We start from the raw sequence: 25,942 nt of genomic DNA, 5'->3' as shown, positions 1-25,942 counted from the left end.
GCCCCGCCCCGCGGCCCGCCCCGTGCGAAGGCGCCTGCGCGCGGCGGGAGGGGGCGAGGCCGGCGGGCGGGGGGCGGCCTCAGCGCGCGCCGCTGGGGCCCTCTAGCGGCCGCGCGGCACAAAGCGGTCGCGATAGAGCGCGGCCCGCAGCGCGAGAGAAGGCTGCGGTGGCGGTAGAGCCCGGGCTTGACACACCGATCTTGTGCCTGGTTTCTTCCAGCCTGCCCGGCTTGTTCTTCCTTCCAAGGAAGGACCTTCGGAAGCGCCCCCGGGGCTCGCCCTTCCGCTCAGCTCCGCCTGGCAGGGCTCGGCGGGCTTCGCTCTGCTTTGTGCGGTGTTGGATCGGCGGGCTCCACCGGCAGCCCCAGAGGGCATACACGCATCACCCGCGCCGCAACAGCCACGCTAGCAAGCGCCCCTGCTGCTGCTGCCGGGGGGTGTACAAGGGCGCCGGATGCTGTACAGCTGCCCAGGGCGTGTACAGGGGCCCGGGGGATGCACAGCTGGCCAAGGGATGCACAGCTGCTCAGGGGATGCACAGCTGGCCAAGGGCTGTACGGCTAGCCAAGGGATGCACAGCCTTCCAGGGGATGTACAGCTGCCTATAGGGATGCACAGCTGGCCCAGGGCATGCAGAGCTGCCCAGGGGATGCACAGCTGGCCAAGGGATGCACGATTGGCCAAAGGGATGCACAGCTGCCCAGGGCATGCACAGCTGCCCAGGGGATGCACAGCTGGCCAAAAGATGCACAGCTGCCCAGGGGATGCACGGCTGCCCAGGGCATGCACAGCTGCCCAGGGGATGCACAGCTGGCCAAGGGATGCACGACTGGCCAAAGGGATGCACAGCCGCCCAGGGCATGCACAGCTGCCCAGGGGATGCACAGCTGCCCAGGGGATGCACAGCTGCCCAGGGGATGCACAGCTGCCCAGGGCATGCACAGCTGTCCAAGGGATGCACAGCTGCCCAGGGGATGCACAGCTGGCCAGGGCATGCACGACTTCCCGGGGGATGCACATCTGCCCAGGGCATGCACAACTGGCCAAGGGATGTACAGTTGCCCAGGGCATGCACACCTGCCCAGGAGATGCACAACTGGCCAAGGGATGCACAACTGGCCAAGGGATGCACAACTGGCCAAGGGGATGCACAACTGGCCAAGGGATGCACAACTAGCCAAGGGATGCACAGCTGCCCAGGAGATGCACAACTGGCCAAGGGATGCACAACTAGCCAAGGGATGCAGAACTGCCGAGGGGATGCAGAGCTGCCATTGGAATGCACAGGTGGCCAAGGGATGCACAGGTGGCCAAGGGATGCACAGCTGCCCAGGGGATGCACACCTGCCCAGGAGACGCACAACTGGCCAAGGGATGCACAGCTGCTTGCACAGCTGCTCAGAAGATGCACAGCTGCCCAGGAGATGCACAGCTGCTGAGGGGATGCACGAATGGCCAAGGGATGCACAGCTGCTCAGGGGATGCACAGCTGGCCAAGGGCTGTACGGCTGGCCAAGGGATGCACAGCATTCCAGGGGATGTACAACTGCCTATAGGGATGCACAGCTGGCACAGGGGATGCACAGCTGGCCAGGGGATGCACAGCTGGCCAAGGGATGCATGACTGGCCAAAGGGATGCATAGCCGCCCAGGGCATGCACAGCTGCCCAGCGGATGCACAGCTGGCCAGGGGATGCACGGCTGCCCAGGGGATGCACAGCTGCCCAGGGCATGCACAGCTGTCCAAGGGATGCACAGCCGCCCAGGGCATGCACAGCTGGCCAGGGCATACACAGCTTCCCGGGGGATGCACATCTGCCCAGGGCATGCACGACTGGCCAAGGGATGTACAGTTGCCCAGGGGATGCACACCTGCCCAGGAGATGCACAACTGGCCAAGGGATGCACAACTGGCCAAGGGGATGCACAGCTACCCAGGAGATGCACAGCTGGCCCAGGGATGCACAACTGGCCAAGGGATGCACAGCTGCCCAGGAGATGCACAACTGGTCAAGGGATGCACAACTAGCCAAGGGATGCAGAGCTGCCGTTGGAATGCACAGGTGGCCAAGGGATGCACAGGTGGCCAAGGGATGCACAGCTGCCCAGGGGATGCACACCTGCCCAGGAGACGCACAACTGGCCAAGGGATGCACAGCTGCTTGCACAGCTGCTCAGAAGATGCACAGCTGCCCAGGAGATGCACAGCTGCTGTGGAGATGCACGAATGGACAAGGGATGCACAGCTGAACAGGGGATGCACAGCTGGCCAAGGGCTGTACGGCTGGCCAAGGGATGCACAGCCTTCCAGGGGATGTACAGCTGCCTATAGGGATGCACAGCTGGCACAGGGGATGCACAGCTGGCCAGGGGATGCACAGCTGGCCAAGGGATGCATGACTGGCCAAAGGGATGCATAGCCGCCCAGGGCATGCACAGCTGCCCAGCAGATGCACAGCTGGCCAGGGGATGCACGGCTGGCCAAGGGATGCATGACTGGCCAAAGGGATGCATAGCCGCCCAGGGCATGCACAGCTGCCCAGCGGATGCACAGCTGGCCAGGGGATGCACGGCTGCCCAGGGCATGCACAGCTGGCCAAGGGATGCACAGCCGCCCAGGGCATGCACAGCTGGCCAGGGCATGCACAGCTTCCCGGGGGATGCACATCTGCCCAGGGCATGCACGACTGGCCAAGGGATGTACAGTTGCCCAGGGGATGCACACCTGCCCAGGAGATGCACAACTGGCCAAGGGATGCACAACTGGCCAAGGGATGCACAGCTGCCCAGGAGATGCACAACTGGCCAAGGGATGCACAACTAGCCAAGGGATGCAGAACTGCCGAGGGGATGCAGAGCTGCCATTGGAATGCACAGGTGGCCAAGGGATGCACAGGTGGCCAAGGGATGCACAGCTGCCCAGGGGATGCACACCTGCCCAGGAGACACACAACTGGCCAAGGGATGCACAGCTGCCCAGGGCATGCACAGCTGCCGAGGGGATGCACGAATGGCCAAGGGATGCACAGCTGCTCAGGGAATGCACAGCTGGCCAAGGACTGTACGGCTGGCCAAGGGATGCACAGCCTTCCAGGGGATGTACAGCTGCCTATAGGGATGCACAGCTGGCCCAGGGCATGCACAGCTGGCCAGGGGATGCACAGCCTTCCAAGGGATGCACGAATGGCTAAAGGGATGCATAGCCGCCCAGGGGATGCACAACTGGCCAAGGGATGCACAACTGGCCAAGGCATGTACAGCTGCCAAGGGGATGCACAACTGGCTAAGGAATGCACAGCCGTCCAGGGGATGCACAGCTGGACAAGGGATGTACAGCTGCCCAGGGGATGCACAGCTGCTTGCACAGCTGCTCAGAAGATGCACAGCTGCCCAGGAGATGCACAGCTGCCGAGGGGATGCACAAATGGCCAAGGGATGCACAGCTGCTCAGGGGATGCACAGCTGGCCAAGGGCTGTACGGCTGGCCAAGGGATGCACAGCCTTCCAGGGGATGTACAGCTGCCTATAGGGATGCACAGCTGGCCCAGGGCATGCACAGCTGGCCAAGGGATGCACGATTGGCCAAAGGGATGCACAACTGCCCAGGGGATGCACAACTGGACAAGGGATGCACAACTGGCCAAGGCATGTACAGCTGCCAAGGGGATGCACAACTGGCTAAAGGAATGCACATCTGCCCAGGGGATGCACAGCTGGACAAGGGATGTACAGCTGCCCAGGGGATGCACAGCTGCCCAGGGGATGCACAACTGGCCAAGGGATGCACAGCTGCCCAGGGGATACACACCTGCCCAGGAGACGCACAACTGGCCAAGGGATGCACAGCTGCTTGCACAGCTGCTCAGAAGATGCACAGCTGCCCAGGAGATGCACAGCTTCCGAGGGGATGCACGAATGGCCAAGGGATGCACAGCTGAACAGGGGATGCACAGCTGGCCAAGGGCTGTACGGCTGGCCAAGGGATGCACAGCCTTCCAGGGGATGTACAGCTGCCTATAGGGATGCACAGCTGGCCCAGGGCATGCACAGCTGGCCAGGGGATGTACAGCTGGCCAAGGGATGCACAGATGGCCAAGGGATGCACAGCTTCCCAGGGGATGCAGAGCTCCCCAGGGCATGCACAGCTGGCCAAGGGATGCACAGCTGCCCAGGGGACGTACAGCTGCCTAGGGGATACACAGCTGCTCAAGGGATGCACAGCTGGCCAAGGGATGCACAGATGGCCAAGAGATGCACAGCTGCCCAGGGCATGCACAGCTGCCCAGGGGATACACAGCTGCTCAAGGGATGCACAGCTGGCCAAGGGATGCACAGATGGCCAAGAGATGCACAGCTGCCCAGGGCATGCACAGCTGCCCAGGGGATACACAGCTGCTCAAGGGATGCACAGCTGGCCAAGGGATGCACAGCTGCCCAGGGGATGTACGACTGGCCAAGGGATGTACAGCTGCCCAGGGGATGGACAGCTGGCCAAGGGATGTACAGCTTCCCAGGGGATGCACAGCTGGCCAAGGGATGCACAGCTGCCCAGGGCATGCACAGCTGCCTATAGGGATGTACAGCTAGCCCAGGGCATGCACAGCTGCCCAAGGGATGCACAACTGCTCAATGGGTGCACAGCTGGCCAGGGGATGTACAGCTGGCCAAGGGATGCATGACTGGCCAAGGGATGTACAGCTGCCCAGGGGGATGCACAGCTGCCCAGGTGATGCACGACTGGCCAAGGGATGCACAGCTGCCCAGGGGATGCACAGCTAGCCAAGAGATGTACAGCTGCCCAGGGGATGCACGACTGGCCAAGGGATGTACAGCTGCCCAGGGGATGCACAGCTAGCCAAGGGATTTATAGCTGCCCAAGGCATGCAGAGCTGCCCAGGGAATGTACAGCTTCCCAGGGGATGCAGAGCTCCCCAGGGCATGCACAGCTACCCAGGAGATGCACAGCTGGCCAAGGGATGCACAGCTGGCCAAGGGATGTACAGCTGCCCAAGGGATGTACAGCTGCCCAGGGGATGCACAGCTGGCCAGGGCATGCATGACTGGCCAAGGGATGCACAGCCGCCCAGGGGATGGACAGCTGCCTATAGGGATGTACAGCTACCCAGGGCATGCACAGCTGCCCAGGGGATGCACAGCTGGCCAAGGGATGCCCGACTGGCCAAGGGATGCACAGCTGCTCAGGGGATACACAGCTGCCCATGGAATGCACAGCTGGCCAAGGGATGCACAGCTGCCCAGGGGATGTATGACTGGCCAAGGGATGTACAGCTGCCCAGGGGATGTACAGCTGGCCAAGGGATGCCAGCTGGCCAAGGGATGTACAGCTACCCAAGGGGATGCACAGCTGTCCAGGGGAGGCACGACTGGCCAAGGGATGCACAGCTGCCCAGGGGATGCACAGCTGGCCAAGGGATGCACAGCCGCCCAGGGGATGCACGACTGGCCAAGGGATGCACAGCTGCCCAGGGCATGCACAACTGGCCAAGGGATGTACAGCGGCCCAGGGGATGCACAGCTGCCCAGGGGATGTATAGCTGGCCAAAGGATGCACGACTGGCCAAGGGATGCATAGCTGCCCAGGGGATTCACAACTGGCCAAGGGATGTACAGCTGCCCAGGGGATGCACAGCTGGCCAAGGGATGCACAGCCGCTCAGGGGATGCACAGCTTCTCAAGGGATGTACAGCTGCCCAGGGCATGCACAACTGGCCCAGGGCATGCACAGCTGCTCAAGGGATGCACAGCTGGCCAAGGGATGCAGAGCTGCCCAGGGGATGCACGACTGGCCAAGGGATGTACAGCTGCCCAGGTGATGCACAGCTGGCCAAGGGATGCACAGCTGCCCAGGGCATGCAAAGCTGCCCAGATGATGCATAGCTGCCCAGGGCATGCACGACTGCCCAAGGGATGCAGAGCTGCCCAGGGGATGCACAGCTGCCCAGGGGTTGTACAGCTGCCCAGGGGATGCACAGCTGGCCAAGGGATGCACAGCTGCCCAGGGCATGCAAAGCTGCCCAGATGATGCATAGCTGCCCAGGGCATGCACGACTGCCCAAGGGATGCAAAGCTGCCCAGGGGATGCACAGCTGCCCAGGGCATGCACAGCTGCCCAGGGGATGCACAGCTGGCCAAGGGATGTACAGCTGCCCAGGGTATGCAAAGCTGCCCAGATGATGCATAGCTGCCCAGGGCATGCACGACTGCTGAAGGGATGCAGAGCTGCCCAGGGATGCATAGCTGGCCAAGGGATGCACAGCTGGCCAAGGGATGCACGACTGGCCAAGGGATGTACACCTGCCCAGGGGATGTACAGCTGCCCAGGGGATCCACAACTGGCCAAGGGATATCCGTACACGTGCCCTGGGCAGCGGTGGCAAAGGGCAGAGCATTGAAATCCTCAGATGAGGCCCTACGGCTGCTGCCTTTAGGTCTGTTCTACCCAAGGGCTTGGTTTGGAAAGGAGGGCTACACCTCTGCCTTGGTGTAACCAGGAGGAACGTTGCCTTGATCTTGGAGCTTTCCCAGGAAAATCAGATTTATGCTTGATGCTGGAAGCAGGTGCCACAAAAATGCCCAGCTCATCAGAGAACACATGCTGTTCTCCCGCTGAAAGTGAGTATGCAGGTCATACTTCGGGGCCTCCTCTGTGTGTCTCCTTTTTGCATTATTAAGTGTTTACCGTTTCCTTGACAGATGGGTGAGTCCCAGATCTGCTGCTTCCTCAGAAAAATTCTACCTCTTTGCAACTTGTTAGTGTCCAGCCTGTCAGCATCAGAGGCTAACGGTCAACTCCACAAATCTTGAGCTTAACAAATACAGCAAAAATTGCCCACAGTTTTATGACACCCACCCACCCACCTTTTTTTACGATTATTTTTTAAGTTGAGAAGGAAGCTAGTTCTATGGTACTGTGTTACCTGGGGCTCACTTCTGCCAAGAAGAGCTGGCCCTGGAGCTGCAGGGGGAGGTCACCAGCTGCCCCCATGCCATCTGCAGGCAGCATTACAAAAGCTGGCAAGCAGGCGTCGCGCTGCCTGCTGCCAGTTGTGCTCCGGGGATGCCTTGCTTTGACCTCTTGCCCACATGCTCCTTACGGACCTGGCATGTGGCACTCCTGAGCTCGGGAGGCTGTGTGGTGGTCACGCCTTTCTCTCACAGTCTTAGCAACCCCAAACCAGTATTTTACAATGCAACTTTCTCCCTTTAGCGAATGATTTTAGAATACAGTAGCTCAGCAGCAATAGTACTGAACTGTAAAAAAAGAGAAAAAAGGTCATTCCTAAATACGTGTCGCGCATGCTGACCCACAGCCGGGGCAGCAGGGGAGGGCAGGCGCTCGGGGGAGGCAGCGGCGGGGCCGGCTGCTGCCCACGGGCATCGAGTGCTGAGCCCGAGGCCGCCGCAGCCCGGGCTGGCAGGCGAGGAGCGGCCGGGGCTGCGGGCGGGGCCGTGCCGTGCCGTGCCGTGCCGTGCCGTGCCGGGGCTCGCAGCCCGCGGGCCGCTGGCGGCACCGGCGGCCGGTAGAGGGCGCAGTCGCGCCGCCCGCGGCTCCGCGCGCCGCTTCCCTCGTCTGCCCCTGCCGTGAGCGCGGCCCGCGCCGCCGCCGCTATGGAGGTCAGCGCGGACACGGGTCAGTGTGTTGCCCCCCCTCCGCCCCGCACCTGGGGACCCTCCGGGAGCCGCGGGCGGGCGGGCCGGTGCCTGTGTGCGGCGGGGGCGGGCGGCGGCGTGGGTGGCTCTTTCTAAATATAAGACGGCGGTGACGGGAGGGCGGGCCTTGCCGGGCTCCGCAGTTTCTCGCGGCGGTTGGCCTCGGGGAGAGCTGCGGGGAGGAGGGGGCGAAAGAAGAAGGAGAGGAGGAAGAAGGAGGAGGAGCGGGGAGCCGGCCGGCCCTGTGCCTGTGTGGAGCCGCCGGCGGAGGAGAGGGGCGGGAGGCGGGGAACGGCTGGGGCCAGGCGGCTGCGGCGCGTCTCTCGCTGCCTCCTCTCCCTCCCCAGCTGGCAACATGGCTGCGGCCGCCGCGGCTGCCCAGGACGAGCTCAGTAAGTGGCCGCGGCCCGCGGGGCTCCCGATCGGGCGCCGTCCCCGCGAAGGGCGGGAGGGTGCGGGGCGGCGGCAGGGCCGGGGCGGACCGGGGGCTCTCCTCGGCCCCTGCGACCGGGCCTACCTCCAGGCCCGGCGAGACGGTGACGGCGGCGGGGCCGCGGCCGCCCCGGAGAGCCATGTCGCGGAGCGGAAACCGAGGGCTGCGGCGGCACGGGCGGCCTTCCCCCGCCCCGGACCCTCCGCGGGCAGGGAGGGCTCGCTGTAGCCTGCCGGGGCCCGCTCCGCCGGCCGGCGGCATGACCTTGCGGGGCCTCCCCGCTGCCTCGGCGGGGAGGCGGCGGCGGCTCCTGGCCGAGAGGGAGGCCGCGGGGCCGGCAGAGGCCGCGGGGCGCACCCCGCCGCCGGGGAGGGCGGGCAGCGGCGCTCGCCCGGCAGCGCTCGCTCTCCTTTGTTCGATCTCCGCCTCTTGGCCGCAGAACGCGTGTGGAAATGCCGTGTGCGAGGCGTTAGCGGCCCCGCTCCGTGCTGCAGGCGCAGTGCCGTGCCGCGCCGCCGCTACGTGGGCGCATCCCCGGCCGCGCGGGGGGCCCGCACCGCGCTGCCAGCCTGTCACCTCCAGGTCCCTTCTCGGTGCTGTCAGCGACCCGCTCCTCTTTGGACAAGCCTATGAAAGTTTGAAGAACGCCTTTTTTTTCCCCTGCTTTTCCCTGCTGTCTCGGAGCAGAGCTAGTTCTTGGGCAACAGTGAGGAGTTAATGGCAAGATAATGTATGACTCAGCCAAACGAGAGGGCCCTTGGTTGCCCTGAAATAGTACTTGGCAACCACCAGAGAGGAAGGACAGAAGGCATACTTGTAGCATATTTGATTGTGCTGTGGGCTTTCAGCTCTAAGGCGTTTCTGCGTGATATGTCACTTGGCTTTTTTTGTTGGTGGTGGTGCAGGTGTGCTGCTGTGTAAGTAACATCCCCGTTCTGCTCTTCGTTAGATGTTACTGGAACTAGGCCGAGGGAGAACAGGCATACAGTAAATGGTGGGGATGCCCTTATGTCGCCAAAGAACCAGGAGCTCATGGTGGAATGAGAAGGATCTTTCAATTACACCAGTGCTTGAGTCAGAGGACACAAATGCCGAGCTATTTATGCCATTGACAAGTGGGATAAATTGTAATCATGACCGTGAAAGACCTCGCTGTCATCTGAGAGATTCTATTGTCAGTTTTATAATGCTAATGTTATTGTCCTTGGTGAAACCAGTCAGTGAGAGCTCTTGCTTGTAACTCCTTGGCTTTTATCTATGTGTAATCTAGCTTCCCAGCTTCCAAATCTGATCCTGCAAAAAATTAGTCCTTGGCCATGTGCTGGTTGCTACGCAGCCCTTTGTATTAAGCTGCACTGAAAGGACAAATGTCCTTAGATTGAGATTCAGGTTAATAATTACATGATGTCATTCAGGTTATTTGACCACTGTGTCCTTCAGAATTGAGAGATTTTTATTGGTTTGGTCAGAAATCTTGGGGTGGGGGAAGAATAGATATTTTTTTGGTTGGGGTTTTTTTTTCCCTGGTACCTCATCTGTCACTGAATAGCAAGTGCTTGTAGTCTTAAATGAAAATTAAAGCTAATGGAAAAAGTTTGCCTCTCCTTCTCTACGTGATATTACTGAACAGCCTCTGTGTGGGCCTACTGTCTTTTGATACATTTAAACAGTTAAATTTGAGCATATTTGGAAAGAAGTCTGTTCCTTTTAAGGATCATGAGTAGCCCCAAAATAAAAAGAATAGTTACTACTAGTTTTAGATTGGAAAACCAGCTTTCCTTGCCTTATATACACATGACTATAGTAAGCTTTGATCTATAGCTCCAGTCAAACACAAACGCATACTGTTTCTTTAAATTCTGTATAAGGTTGCTTACCATTTTAGAGGACAGATTGTTTGAAGGCAGTGTAAGAATGGAGATGTGACAGTTTAAAATGTCACAGGGGCAAAATCGGTAAATTGCCCCTGAAGCTGTGAGAGTTCAGATGCAAGGGAAAGGAAAGTTAATTTTGCGTAAGAATAGTCAGCCACTTGAATGGAGAGCCTAAGCCTGGCATAGTGCAAACATTTGGATTTCTGTATGCTGTTCAAGGTTTTATATAAGCTTTCCTATAAAATGGAAGAATAGGATGAAAGAAGAGAATATATCCCCTTTCCCTCAGGCTTTCACGGCCTTTTTCCGGTCAGATCCTGTGAAATAACCCAGTGACTGGCCTACTTTTACACATGCCCCCTTAAGTGATTTGGCTGTAAGCACACAATGGGTTACTCGTAGAGCCAGGAATAGCATCAGCAAATCCTGACTCACTGTTTGCTGCTGTAATCATACTAGATATATTTTCTCCCAAAGCGTAATACCATTTGAACCAGAATTTGACTCCTATTATAGTAGTGGCACAGTAGATGAGAACTTTATTTTTTATTCTGCATGCAGAATAGTGCAAAAAGAATTGTTTAGCTCTGGAGGGACTGAAGAGTGTCTTTGAGCCTTTGCTTTAGCTGAAACTTGCCCCTAAAGCTACCCCTGCCATCCAGGCAGCAAAGTTGAAAAACTCCTGTGTCCAGTACTCTTGATTTGGCATAGAGCCTTTTGGAGAAAATGTGGGGGATGCTAGCGTGATTAAATGTTTCTACAGAGTTTAGGTAATGGAGGGGGAGGATTTACTTGATTTAATTAATTTAATTTACTGAAACAGTTCTAGAAATGCTTAATGTAGCGCTACCACTAATCTGTCAAACAAACACTTTATGGGAAAGTGAAGATAAATTCTGGCGTTGTGCACAGCATTTTGCTAGCCCCATTCTCTGCTCTGTTTTGCTGAGGACTTTGACTCTCTCTTTTGGTTCCTGGGATGCTTTTGTGGTGATCAGTTAAATTATGAAGTACAGTTAGCTTGACATGTCCTAGCCCCAGTAGTTTCTTGAGTCAGTTTTTGTAAGAACAATGTGTGTTTTGCTTGATACTCAACTAGACAAATTTACATTGCTGAGGGATCTGTGCAGAACAGCTGAGATACTGTGCACAGTATTTATGAATGCCAGAGGGATCTAATTCTTTATCTTGCATAAAGACGAGGAGAACCTGTGCACGTGAAATGGTGCTTAGCTGAACTGAGAGCAGATTTCTGAGATAGAACGACATGTAGTGAACTAGCTACATCAGTAAGGCAAAACATTCAAAGAGTTCACTTCCATGATTTTAATAAAAAAGAGGGAGACACCCTTGCTAACGGAAGGAAAATGTTAAGATGTTTGTTTATTTACTTCATCCTTTCTGTGTCTTCCTCTCAGTTGTTCTCTTTGGCAAGCTACTGTAATAGCAGAATGGGAAGAAGGGGTGTGTTTCAGTGAGCAGGTTTGGCTTTTGCTCTTGGCTTGGGAGACTGCAAGATCAGTTCTGAAATAACAAGACTTAGAAATCTGTGACCCTTTTATGGCCAGTGTTGTAGGACTTGGAAGTTTATAAAGCACAAGTTAGAGCCTTGTTCTTACAAATTTTACAAGAAAATCACAGTACACATTGTCTGTGTTTTGAAATCTTTCCTTTTTGCATGAGGTGTGGTCTTTAAGCACTGAAAACTATATTCCTCCTTGTGGTCTTAAATGGAGACTGGAAAGAACCAGAAGGGAAACATGCATTTTCTGACAGATAGGTAGCTACATTGCCATGGTAACTTGGGGATTTCAAATTCCAAATAAACCATGTCTGTTGACACAAATTGGACACTGCTGCTGATAACAAGGGTACAAAGATATATCTTGTTTTCCTGCCACTTTGGCTCATTTACATACAGTGAAAGGAAATGTGTCTTTGTATGCAATGCCCATTATTAAATTCTCCATATTTATGTTCATCCTTTTGTAAATGCTGCCCCCTCAGCAAGAAAATGCTACAAAAAAATGAAATACTGTGTGAAAATACTACACAGCAGCATGGAAAGAAGTTGTGATTGTACCAAAATACATGAATATCTGTTACAAATTTTGCATGGACTTACTTGTATGTATTTTAAAAGTAAATCTACTCACGCAGTTCATTCTTGGTTGGTTTGTTGGTTTTTTTTAAAATCCATAGTAAAATGTTGACTGTCATAGCTGTGTCACACATAAAATGTTTCTAAGACTACATATTAAACGAGACATGATTTCTCAGGTGATTTCTAACACTGTGGGGAAGTCTGACGGACTGTGGCTGGTGCCCAGAATCTGCTTATGAGCTGTGTGCATAGCAGTCATCTTTTTTTCAAGAAACTGCTTCCAGCTTTCATGTTTCTGAAGGGAAACTTGTAAGAGTATCCCCAAAAAGATGAATTCAGTGATGCACTGAAGGGTAGTAATGATTTAATCTTACTTGCGTTATTCCTTCCAACACTCCCTGGCAAAGCAAGGAGCTCTTCACAATGGAGCAAATCTAGAGGGCTTGCAATGATCTCAGTGTGCCCTACGCTTTTCCATTGTTTCTGAAGTGCAAGTTTGCTCTTGTAGTGGTTTTTGTAGAATCCTGCAGGATTGGGCACAGGGTTTTCCAGTTGTTTCTAGTGAAGTCTCCTTCCTTTCCTCCTTTCTCCCTTTCACTTTGACTTTCTTTGGCAAATTCCTACACTGTAATTCCACCCCACCCCCTCCTTTTTTAATTGTATTTGTAAATTCTCTGGACTGCATTAAAAGTTGGTTCTTTGCCTCTGACAGCATATTGTTCCCCCAGCCCCATGTTCACCAGAGCTGAACTGTGGTAGATTGACTATGGAAGGAATTTTATAAACAAACATAATTAGCTAATGCAGAGGGTGCTATAGGTGGGAACCAATACCAAGGAAATATTACAGTCCTAAATTTGAGATGAGGGTTTAATGTGAGACCGAGGAAGGAGAAGCCTTTGTAAAATTTCAGGTCTCGTAAGTATTGGCTTTATAGGTGGGGATAACGGTGTACTTTACTAAATGCCACGCCTCCCATTACTTCTTTCTTCAGTGCTTCCAAAAACTTTAAAAATACCTTTAACTGTATTACTCAACTAGGAAGTGTGTCATTGCTTGAACTGCATTTTAAGTTCGGTATTGGCTATAAAGACTGAGATGCGTAAAGCTTTGTGATTAAAATTCAGTGCTCTTGTTGTCAGGTTGTGGTAAGATTGCTGTAGTAGTCAATTTCAGTTGCTAAACCTTATTTAAAGTGTCTTGTGTAATTTTTTTTTTCTATGGTGTATATAGCAAAGCAAGTTAGACCTCTTGCTTCACTTATTTTTGTTATCATATAACCTATCATTTACCCGTGAAGTTACAACTATGCGGTTTTGTAGTCGGCAGTAGGGGCAGTAAAATTAGATGGAGAAGGGTTTGGCTTCATTCTTAAAAAGTTGTGGAGTGCGTGCTATGGGAATGTGAGACGGGTTGTGAGCAAACCCTTTGTCTGGTTTGATGTCTGATACACGGTGGTCTGCTCACTGGTGCAGGCTGGGCGTGCAGGCTGGGCGCGCAGGCTAGGTGAAGGTGAGGAGAAGAGGCAGGGAAGGGAAGGAGCTTGCCCTGCGCCAGCAAGCGAGTCTGCAACACGCATGGAGGTAGAACACAGCATCAGGCTCCTCTCTTGGACCATTGTGTGTGGTGCTTTAAATCTCAGGGGTTTATGCTTTCCCATAATGAATGCTGTCAGCTTGAGAGATGGTCTTAGTTGTTAGTAGAATAAAAACTGAGCAGAAAATAGCGTGCGGTACTTGGGAGGGTTTATACCTCTGTTTTCCTGTCCCACTGCTATGGATACAGCCTGCATTGGCAGCACAGGAGAGTGCTCTGACAAACTCCTGAGCAGTTTCTTGACTGCAGCCAGGAGACTAGTCTTGAATTTTCTGGAGTCCTGTCATGCTTATGGTTAAGGGAGGGATGCATGATGGCAGCATGGCATTAACTGGCTAGGCAGCAGAGATAATGGGAAAAGTAAATATGTCACAGGCAGCATAAACAAGTAGGTAGCCTTTTTTCTCCTGATATTTTTTTATTATTATTACAATTCTGGTTGCTGCTTATAACAACAGAATAACGGAGGAAGCTGGAAATGGCATAGATGCTGGAAATGTAGCACATTGCTGCGCTTCCTGTGGGCATGTGCAGAGTGGTTTCTGTGGCTTTTGGAAGGCGTGTGTCATCCCATGGCTACAACAGATGGCTTCGGAAATGACCGCTCGTGTTTCCTCACACTTGAACCTGATCTGTTACCATGTGAAAGAACATGTTGTTGGGAAGGTTCCTCAGCTGGCTTGCTTGAGGATGGTAGGTCTGCAGTGATCTTCTGGAGTTCTGGGTCTGAGGGGAAAGATTTGGTAATTTCATTCATTTTTTGAGTTACTAGGGCTGCTTGGCATGGTGTAAGCAGTCACCTAATGCAGCTGGGGTCATGAGACACTGTGGAGGTCCTTGGGGGGAGGGGGTGTTACCGAAATCTCGGAATGAAGAACTTATCGACACCAATGTGATGTAGATAAGCAGACACTTCTTTATTGACGGCCGGGTGCGTGAGCGAGTCCTCTCACGATCAACGCACACCAAGCTTCAAAATCAAATACCATATAGAGAACTTATTCATACATATTCATTAACTATTCATACATAATCATAATATTTCCAGTAAATCATTAACATAGGCTCCTCCTATATCTGATTCTGCGCAGTAGAGCTTAGAAAGGTCTAGAAATGGGTCTGGGGTACGATTTGGGTAGGTGGTATGTGAGTTGGTGGTCGCGATCTCCCCCTGCCGGAATTACCTTTTACTAAAGTTCACGGTTTCTTGGCAGGCACCTACAAGCTGTTCCAGTCGACTCTTCCCAATTTCCATTAATCTCATATTCTGACATCTCAATACACTTTCTACATGCAGAAGACTGATCAGATACAAAGAAACCTTTTAAACCCTAAATTATTACCTAAGTTTCAACAATAATTCCAGCCCATTCTTCTGGCCTTGGTACAGGATGTACAGAGGGTCTCATAGCAGCTTTTACTGAGCAATTATAAGTTTCCTCAAAATATATTTTTATCCTTCTATATTTCTATTCTATAAAATAACTCTATAAAATCAATCAATCAAATAAAGTCAATCAATCTTAACTTATTAACAAATCGATAACATTTCCCCCCTTTGAAAGTGTTGAAAATCATTATTTCAATACTTTCACATTATTTACATATCATTTGTTTCAACATATTTTGGTGGTGGGCTATACCTTGGTGGACTAGTAGGTACTTCGCTCATAATCATACGATTGACTGCAATCCTATTGGTAAACTGCTTCTTCAAACATGCATATACTAGCATGATCATCAAAAAGACAATCAGTAACAAAAACAAATTTTTGATTATGGATTGTATCCAAGAGCTCAAGTGTTGCAGAATGGCTGTGTGATCACGGCCATGACTCCCTTAAAGGTCTTTGTGAAACAAAGTTAGTGTAAGTTAGCTGAAGCAGGCCTTGCAGCTGTGCTGAGGCATGCTGATAAGGAAGCTGAGAAAAACAGACTGATGTTGTGCCTAATGTTGTAAATAACTTTGAGGAATTCACGTAGACAAGAGAGAAAAAAAATATGTAGCTAGCTATCCGCAGAAACCGCAAGTGGGAGGATGTATGAAAATGTAACCCTTTAGAGCTTAGGCAATCAGCAGATGACTAGTAGGCATAATTAACTGGAACTGTATATAAGACATAATCGCACCGTAATAAATCGAAGCTTGCTTTATCACTCATATTGAGTTTGCTCGCTTGACTTCCCTCGCCGTCAACACTCAAGTTCCATCCTAATTTGTTAAAAATTTTCCAAGCCAATCTTCTGACATATCCTTTTGAATTGTTTCACTTTCTTTTTCAATTTTTCCTGATAGGTCTAGATCACGTTCCACATCCTGAGTGACATTTGGAATGTGGATATAACAGTGGTCCAGTTTATCCTTGAGATATCCACATACTCCATGTTCTTTAAGTAAGAGCATATCTAATGCCATTCTATTTTGTAAAGTCATTCTAGAGGTCGCCTGTAATTGTATGTTCAATTCCTTAAACCCCTTTTTAGTAACGTTTGCTAATTTTTGCACTTGACCAGTTAACTTGTAAAGCCATGCTCTGTTCCTGTATGATGCTATAGGATTTAAAAGTGATTCAAGTGCCCAGCCAATTTTCACTCCTGTAGATGGTTCATTCCAATTATCATCATTTGTCTCAGATCTCTTTATTCGTTTCAGTTCTATATTCTCTAGGGATCCTCTAAATGGTGATTTCTTCCAAATCGGACACAATGTTGGCATGCTTAAAATAATTTGTTTCACTTTACCATCTAATGGTAGATGAGTGGTCCAGGCTCCATCTCAATGCCCGAACTAAATGTCCTGGACTGCAAATAGTAGTTTTACTACAACTAAACAAAGTTCCTTTTCTAACTATAAAAGTGCTGGTTAAATTGAGAGTGTTCTTAAGACCTCGACAAAAACAACCATATTTTAAAACAGTGGCCTACGGAGGAATTCTTTGGATTACTAAGTCTGCTTTACTGCAATCATACACTTTTTCCCATTTCCACCATGGCACTATTTTATTTTCCTTCTCTCCCGATGAAGTTGACCTATCATTGACCCAGGGTAATACTGAAAAAACTTTTCCATCCCAGGTAAAACACCAAGAAGTTCTTGCCATATACTGAAAATGAGAAAATATGGGCATAGACCATATAGAGTCCCATTGTTCTACTAATTGGGTACCTTGGCCAGTTTTGTTACACTTCCATTTCATGATACTTCTGCTCACATTGGTTTTAAGTTGTTCATCGTAAGAACACCATCCTAACTGGAGATTTGGACCCCCAGGAAGAAGAACTCAAGCTATGGCACTAGGTCGGGATCCTGTTATAAAATCATAATTCAATAGTTTGGTTTTTTTTTTACAATCTGTTTCTTTACCTGGCGACTTCCACTGTTTTCTAATAACCTTTACTTGTTCATACCATTGAGTTACTGGCCTTTGTTCACAATAGGTGGTCTCATTTTTATATTCCAGATTGGTCGGATTCACGGTTAAAATTCCCCATGGAATAGATTCACCTACTGCCCTCGGTATTGGCAAACAAGCAGTGATCTGCGTGACATTTTGTAAATTGGCAAATTCTTTAATCAATCCTACCATCAAATTTTCCTCAGCCATTTGTTTGGGAATGTCAATTACTTGTTCTGTTTCTATTTGTCTTTTGTTCCTGTCCACAAGCCGGCCCATGATCCCACCAACACTACCGACCAAAATAAAATCCAATATAAAAATTAGACATGTTTCAGTGTCAATTTTAAAGTCTCTGGGTCATGATTGACAGTCTTCCATGGAGTAGGTGCTTTCTTCACTCGAGTATAATGTATCCAAGCATCTGATTCTGCTATCTTGATAGCTGTAAAAGTGGTTAACAGTATCTGGAAAGGTCCTCTCCAGCGCTCCTGCAAAGGTTCGGAGGTCCAGGTCTTCACATAGACATAGTCTCCTGGTTGGAAATTATGCACTGAATCTTCCAGGGGTATAGGTCTATTCCAAATTACTACACTCCAAATTGCAGCCAAAGTTTTCCTTAGAAAAAGCAAATAGTTATACACATCTTGTTTTCCTTTTACATGTATGTTTAGATTTGGTTCTAGAGACTCATATGGTTTTCCATATAATAATTCATAAGGACTGACTGAGGTTCCGCTCTTTGGCTGTACCCTGATTCATAATAATGCCAATGGAAGTGCCTGAGGCCACTTTAGACTGGTTTCTTGACAAATTTTACTTATTTGTTGTTTCAAAGTTTGATTCATCCTCTCCACTTTTCCACTAAATTGCGGTCTCCAAGACGCATGCAAATCCCAATTAATACCCAATACTTTGCTAACACTTTGGACTACTTCAGCAACAAAGTGTGGACCTCTGTCAGAGGAAATTCCAATAGGAACTCCAAATCTCGGAATTATTTCTTGTATTAACCACTTCACAACCTCTTTTTGCTTGTGTGGTGCGACAGGGAAGGGCTTCTGGCCATCCTGTAAAAGTATCAACCCCTACCAGGATGTACCGGTACCCATTTTGTCTAGGTAACTCTGAAAAATCTACTTGCCAATAATCTCCAGGTTCTGTACCAGACTTCAGCCTACCCTTTTGAACCTTTTTCTTAATCACTGGATTATTTTTCAAACATACTTCACACTTTGCAGTTACCATTTTAGCTATTCCCAACATCTTAACTGATATTACTTGCTTTCATAAAGATGTTACTAAAGCTTCTGCTCCCCAGTGACATTCTTGATGCCTCGTTTGAATTATCTCTCTCATCACAAGAGGTGGAATTACTACCTGTCCGTTAGGAGTTATGCACCATCCAGCTAAGTTTTTCTTAGCATTTAATAACTGACCCAATTTGTCATCTTCCTCTGAATATCTCGGTTTTTCCCTAGGAAGGGTTACTGTTTTAGAAGGAATTATTGCCATTTGCAATGCTTGTTTCTTTGCTACCTTTTTTTTTTTTTTTTTGCTGTTCTATCAGCTAAATTATTCCCAGCTATTATTTTTGTATTCCCAATCTGGTGTGCCTTACAGTGCATGATTGCTACTTGATCTGGCTTTTGAACTGCTTGCCATAATCATAAAATTTCTGTTTGATGCTTAATGTTTGATCCTTGAGAGGACAATAACCCCCTCTCTTTCCACAAAGCTCCATGGACATGCACTACCCCAAAGGCATATTTTGAATCAGTCCAAATATTTACTCTCTTGTCTTTGCTTAGTTCTAAGGCTCGAATTAAAGCGATGAGTTCCGCCTTTTGGGCTGATGTGGTACTCGCCAATGCTCCTGCTTCTATAACTGTAGTCTCTGTTGTTACCGCATATCCGGCGTATCGGACTCCTTGTCCCATAAAGCTGCTTCCATCAGTATACAATTCCCAGTCTGGTCGCTCCAAGGGCACATCCTTCAGATCTTCACGACTGGAGTAAACATACTCGATGGCAGCCAAGCAATCATGTTCCAGTCGTCCTTCTTCCTGTATGGAACTTAAAAACACTGCAGGATTTACCAGGTTAGTTGTCTTTAGAATCACATCATCCTGTTCAGTCAATGCCACTTGGTACTTCATCATTCGGCTGGGGAACAGCCAGTGTCCCCCCTTCTGTTCTAGGACAGTTATCACCATGTGTGGGACATAGACTGTTATTGTTCTTCCCAAAGTTAACTTTTGAGCTTCTTGTATGAGCATCACTGTTGCTGCTACTGCTCGAAGGCAGTTTGGCCACCCTCTACTCACTGTGTCCAGTTGTTTAGAGAAATATCCGACTGGTCGTTTCCAGCTTCCTATCCTCTGGGTTAACACTCCCAGTGCAAGGTGTTGCCTTTCATGAACAAACAACTGGAAATCTTTGGTTAGATCCAGCAGTCCCAAAGCAGGTGAAGACATTAAGGCGTGTTTTAACTCTACAAAAGCCTTTTGCTGTTGTGGGCCCCATACAAAGGGGGAATTCTTTTGGGCCTCATACAGCGGTTTAGCTATTAGCCCATAGTTCATGATCCAAAGGCGACACCACCCAGTCATTCCCCAAAATGCTCTGAGTTCATGAATATTTCTCGGCTCAGGTATACCACAAATAGCTTCTTTGCGATCTTTTCCTAATTGTCGTTGTCCTTTTGAAATCTCAAAGCCGAGATGTATCACAGTCTGGCAGGCTATTTGGGCTTTCTTCCTGGATACCTTATACCCATTTAGTCCCAGGAAATTCAAAAGGTCAATAGTCACCTGTACACAGATAAATCTTTATTCTGTAGCAATCAATATATCATCCACATATTGTAAAAGTAAATGCCCAGGTCTTGATTTATCCTGTTTCCAGATTTCAAATTCCTTTGCTAAATGATTTCCAAAAATAGTTGGACTGTTTTTAAATCCTTGGGGTAATCTAGTCCATGTCAACTGCATCTTTCGCCCAGTTTGAGGATTTTCCCATTCAAAAGCAAACAGTTTTCTGCTTTCCTTTTCCAAAGGTATACAAAAGAAAGCAGCTTTTAAATCAAGCACTGTAAACCACTGATAGTTCTCCCTCAATGCTGTTAACAGTGTATAAGGGTTTGCTACCACAGGATAAATATCCTTAACTATTTGATTTACTGCTCTCAAGTCTTGTACCAGTCTATATTCACCCGAAGGTTTTCTGGCTGGTAAAATAGGAGTATTATACTCAGATTCACATTCTTCCAAAATTTTATACTCCAAAAATTTATCACTCAATTTCTTCAATTCCTGTCTCACTTCCGGTTTGATTGGATATTGTTTAATTCTCACTGTTCCTGCGCCTTCCTTCAAATCTATTTTAACAGGTTCTGCTAGTTTTGATTTACCAGGAATATTTGTTTCCCATACAGTAGGGATCACTGCCAAATCCACCTCCGGTGGAATTTCTTGTTCCTTTACCTCTTCTTGTATCATCAGGATTTCTCCCGTTTTTGACTCCGGTATTTTCAAGAAAAGCTCTCCTTCGTCAAAAACAATCTGTGCATTTAATTTGGATAACAAATATCTTCCTAACAAGGGTATCAGACATTCTGGTACATACAAAAATTCATGTGTAATTATCTTATTTCCAAATTTCAAATCCAGGGGTTGCAGGAATGGCCTGTTTTTGTTCCAATTTTTCCTTTACAGGTATTTAATAAAAAAAATGTTGCTCCTGTATCTACTCCCAATCTCACAATTTGAACATTTTTTTCCACTTTCTTATTATCAGAAGTTATAGCCATTACCAAATTATCTCTAATAGTTAGCTTACATTCATCCTGCCAATCCTTTCTTTGTCTTAAGTAAAAAAAAACCAAATCCACATCTGGCATTTTATTCCATTTCCCTTCTGTTTTACAATACAGCATTAACTGCAAAATAGTGTTATAATTCAGTGTCCCATTCGTGGGCCACTTTTCCTGATCATCCAATATATACAAAGGCCACCAATTATTACAATACTCAATCATCTGGCTCTTTTGCAGATCATCCTGTAAATTTCCCCAATGTGCCAATAAACATCCCAACAAAGAATTTTTCGGGATTTTGTCATTTACAGCGAGATTACCCATGCTTTTACTTTTAAACAACCGAGTTAATTTAGTTGCCATGGTGTAATTACTCACAGTACAATACACAATTATTCAACTCTGTCACTCCAATCCGCGGATCCACACTCCACACTCACTTTCGTTCTCAATTACACATCTCACCCTTACAGCCACACTCACACTTTCCCACAGTTACTTTAAACAAACATATAACACAATATTATACCTCTTAATTTTCTTCCTAATACACAAACTCAAAAAACAACAAAAACCCCCAAAAACTTCTTCTAACTTCTTGTTAGAGGCACTACCTTAGAGAACACTATAGCATATAGTTTCTCTTGTTTCCACTTTTGTCCAACCCTGCAATAGCTCTCGCTTATGTCTTACGGGCAGACGCCTAGGCTTCCACTTCCACAAGGATCCTTTTAGTCCAACCCTGCGCAGCTTTCACTGCGTCTGACAAGCAGACTTACTCAGTGAGACTCAGACTCACTGGTGGGTCTCCATCCCACTCCTTACCATACACTTATTATAGTGGGACTCCTACCCACTTCCTCTAGTGCACTTACTTACTTACTTTAGTGGGACTCCAACCCACTTACTACAATTAAAAAAAAGAAGTGTCTTACCAAAAATCCAGGGAACGTCGCGAAGAGCCTTACAGATCGGGGATCGATGGGTGTCCCCGAGAAATCCTCGGTGCCGGCTGGAACCGATCAGGTCCCCGACTCCTCCGGTCTCCTTCAGCGAGGTCCCATCTGGGGTGCCAAAACTGTTACCGCAATCTCGGAATGAGGAACTTATCGACACCAATGTGATGTAGATAAGTAGACACTTCTTTATTGTGCGTGAGCGAGTCCTCTCACGATCAACGCACACCAGGTTTCAAAATCAAATACCATATAGAGAACTTATTCATACATATTCATTAACTATTCATACATAATGATAATATTTCCAGTAAATCATTAACATAGGCTCCTCCTATATCCGATTCTGCGCAGTAGAGCTTAGAAAGGTCTAGAAATGGGTCTGGGGTACGATTTGGGTAGGTGGTATGTGGGTCGGTGGTCGCAATCTCCCCCTGCCGGAATTACCTTTCACTAAAGTTCACGGTTTCTTGGCAGTCACCTACAAGCTGTTCCAGTCGACTCTTCCCAATTTCCATTAATCTCATATTCTGACATCTCAATACACTTTCTACATGCAGAAGACTGGTCAGATACAAAGAAACCTTTTAAACCCTAAATTATTACCTAAGTTTCAACAATAATTCCAGCCCATTCTTCTGGCCTTGGTACAGGATGTACAGAGGGTCTCATAGCAGCTTTTACTGAGCAATTATAAGTTTCCTCAAAATATATTTTTATCCTTCTATATTTCTATTCTATAAAATAATTCTATAAAATCAATTAATCAATCAAATAAAGTCAATCAATCTTTACTTATTAACAAATCGATAACAGGGGCATGACTTGAAGAGGAAAGTGAAGAGAGAAATCGTTAGGATTAAATTAAAAAAAAAATTGGAGTATGAGATAAATGTTGTGAAATTGTAAACTAGCTGAAAGCCTGATTGTTCAATGAAATCTGTCTGAAGCAAGAGATTGACTTGCAAGTCAGTTTGCATTGTAGGTGCTGCAGAATTTCGGCTTGCAATTTCCCTGAGAGTAAAATTTCATAGTCCTCTGTCTTTTCAGCTGCCTGTCATATTTGCTGAGCAGAAAATAAGATGTTGGAAGTGATCTGTTTAATCTGCTGCTGGCAGAGGAGGAATGATGCTGTGAGGACTCAGTGCAGGGATAGCACAGACTTTAAAAAAACAGGACAGTAAAGGCTTTTACAGCTACGTCGCGATAGGTTTGCTGGCTAGAGCTGTATTTGCATTTGAACATCCTTTTTCTTCACTGAGGTTCCAACCATATCCATTCACCTCAATCATTCCCTCTGCCCTCTACCAGTGCTTTTTTCTCTGTTGCCTCTGTATTCTTTTACAGCCAGCCTAGTGATCCTACTCTGCTGAAGGAGGTTTCTCCTTGGTCTCCCTCTAATCTCAGCTTGCAGCAGGTCACTTTAGTTTTAGGGGGAATGATTTACTCCTTGTAGGATGTCTGAAGACCTGTTGTCCCTTCAGAAGCCCTGGGCCTTGCTGCCTGTAGGTCTGGCCCGCAGTGCTGCAGTATGGAGAAGAGATGCTCGTGATCCTGTGCACAAGGACTGTTGTCAGCCTGGTGGCTGGGAGTGCTGCTGTGCCAGGGACGTTTTGCTTTGCCTGGTTTAGCTGTTGGGGCAGCTGCATGCTGGCATTTGACATGGGGGCTCTCCCATTCTTTTTATAAAGATGTATGGTCATCAGACCCTTGTGCTTGAGCTGCTGACAGAAGGTTTTAGTGTCATCTGTTTCCTTGAAATGATCTTCTGCTAGTTTCCTGAGAAAGCAGATGTAATTTCTCCATGCCCCACTCCTCCTCTTGATCTTGTAGGAATTGCAACTTCTACCTCTTTGCAGATGTTAAAATATATTTTTTTTTCCCTGTTCCTTCCTGGGTTTGGGGAGGTGACCTGCTGGCTAGAGGAAGCTGTTAGAGGAATTTGTTAGAACACTCCAGCAGCTTTGTAATAGGAGCTTTGTGTTTTAAGTTATGGCAATATGTCCAGAGTTTCACATTTATGATCTTACTCCTATTGATGACAATGCTGTCTTTTGGGAAAAAAGATCAACAAATTGTAACAAATCAGTAACTGGCTGTCTTTTGGAAAAAAAAGAACAACAAATTTTAACAAATCGGTAACTGAATCAGTCAACATTTGTACTGCTTTGTAAAGATTTCCTGGAAGACCTGAGTGCCATAACAGAAAGTTGTGGGCAGAACAGATTAGTCTGTGTCAAGATGTCCTATGAATACTCCCATGAGTATCAAATTTGTCTGGGAACAATAGTCTCAAGCTTTCAAAGGATTTATTTCTCACTTTGTAGCTTGTTTCTGGTGCTTTCAAGTGTGTGGCCTGTTTATTTGTAGGCAACTGCCATGATGTGGCTTGCCCCTGGCTTATAACTTGTACTTTGCCTAGACACTTCCCTTTCTGCAATACTAACAGTCTTGGGTTCTGTTGTAAGTGCTTGGTGTTTTTGTTCTGTTGACACAATATCTACAACAATGGGATCGCTGTGCATGACCGGAACTCTGGGTTTAACAAGAATAATAGCAAGAATTGGCCAGATCTTTTTACCCTCTGATTAACTAGAGGAAATACAGAACATCATGGTCTGAATGCAGATCACAGCAAGCATATTTTCAAAAGTTAGCTGCAAACCTTTGCTGTCAAAGCAGAAAGGGCAGGAATGACTTGAGATCCTAACCTTGAGTTTCACTTTTGGAGATATTCTAGCCTCTACTTGAAACACAGTGTGAAGCAAAGAAAATCTTAATTGCTCCTGTCTTTGGTAAGACTGGTCTCTCTGTAATTGTGGAGACTAGTACTCAAAGCTATCAGACTGGTTTCTGCCATCAACAGTTGGCTCAGTTAACGGTAAAAATACAAGATGGCTCTCTGCTGAGTGCTGTTGAGATGGAAGTACTTTGAGAATCATGTACAGCATTTCTTACAGGCCTGTTAGGGAATGTTGAGAAAAAGTTGTTTTCTTGCTACAGCAATTTCAAGTTTCAACCAGGTTTTTGTCTTGGTTTTTTGTTGTTTGTTTTTTTTTTTTTAAACTGCAGATCAGCTTGAGCGTGTGTTCTTGCGTCTTGGCCATGCAGAAACAGACGAGCAGTTACAGAACATTATTTCCAAATTCCTACCCCCTGTTCTCCTCAAGCTGTCCAGCACACAGGAAGGAGTTCGTAAAAAGGTAAGAGTGCCATTTTGAATCATAGAATAGTTTAGGTTGGAAAAGAGCTTTAAGACCTTAGAGTCCAACCATCAACCCAGGACCACCAAGTCAATTACTAAACAATGTTCCTAAGCACCACATCTCCCTCCAAATACCTCCAGGGATAGTGACTCAGCTGCTTCTCTGGGCAATTTACTGTAACAGTATGTTCCAGATCAGGGAGAAGGAAATGCCCCAGTGTATCATGGTTTACTGTGCTTGGTTCTTCTCAGTGAAGAAATTGACTTTTTGAGGAAAAGTTGTTGTGAGCCTGATAGAGAATGGGTTTATCACAGCTATTAGGGCTTAAAGGAAACAGTTACTGCTTGCATCAGCAAGGTTTTTTGCAACTGTGTGGCTTTTGCAGGTTGTGGAGGCTGCATTTGTTTCCACTTGTGACCACCTAGCTGTGAGTTAGCCTGAGACCAAGACTTTCTGCCATAGCAGCGGTTGCTGTGGCTTCCAGGTTAGGGCTGTTGTGCATTCCCCTGACTTACATACGGCACATATGGAGCAAGCTTGCTTCTGTGTGTGAAAGACTCATGAAGACATGCTCATCGATGTCGTTCACTTGTCTGATAACAGGAATAGGAGCAAGGACCAAACAATTTTGAAGATGGACTTTGATATCTATCTGAAGGAATTCAGTCCCCTGGTACAGAAGGCAGCTTTATCACAGAATTCATTCAGGTACATATTAAATTCCACCTCCAAAACTGTTTGGTCCTAGCCCGGTTACAGGTTACTCTGTTGTTAATGTGGGTAGGTGTCTTAAGAAGTATGATGCATTTTCAAATGCTAATGACTTTTAAGCACAAATGCCTGACTTTCTTTCCAGCGCTAATTTTTCCTATTGGACAACAAAGAATGTG

The 25,942-nt window shown here is 48.3% G+C and overlaps 1 protein-coding gene across 3 annotated transcripts in view; it reads left to right on the top strand.

Annotated features, from left to right (window-relative positions):
• The first annotated feature begins 7,557 nt into the window (after positions 1-7,557).
• Positions 7,558-25,942, top strand: part of ECPAS (Ecm29 proteasome adaptor and scaffold) — a 71,672-nt gene continuing 53,287 nt past the window's right edge. The window contains exons 1-2 of one of the 3 annotated variants that reach the window (XM_055698319.1): positions 7,558-7,651; positions 24,919-25,049. In XM_055698319.1, the coding sequence (XP_055554294.1) occupies positions 7,630-7,651; positions 24,919-25,049 (153 nt within the window). In that variant the 5' untranslated portion in view covers positions 7,558-7,629. Of the gene's footprint in view, positions 7,652-7,895; positions 8,064-24,918; positions 25,050-25,655; positions 25,761-25,942 lie in introns of those variants that run through there. The other 2 variants (XM_055698318.1, XM_027808480.2) reach the window with 2 other exon arrangements.

Source organism: Falco cherrug, chromosome Z (genome assembly GCF_023634085.1).
Source record: "Falco cherrug isolate bFalChe1 chromosome Z, bFalChe1.pri, whole genome shotgun sequence".
NCBI lineage: Eukaryota > Metazoa > Chordata > Aves > Falconiformes > Falconidae > Falco > Falco cherrug.
Note: the sequence above shows the minus strand (reverse complement) of the source record. Positions and strands in the feature narration are given on the sequence as shown.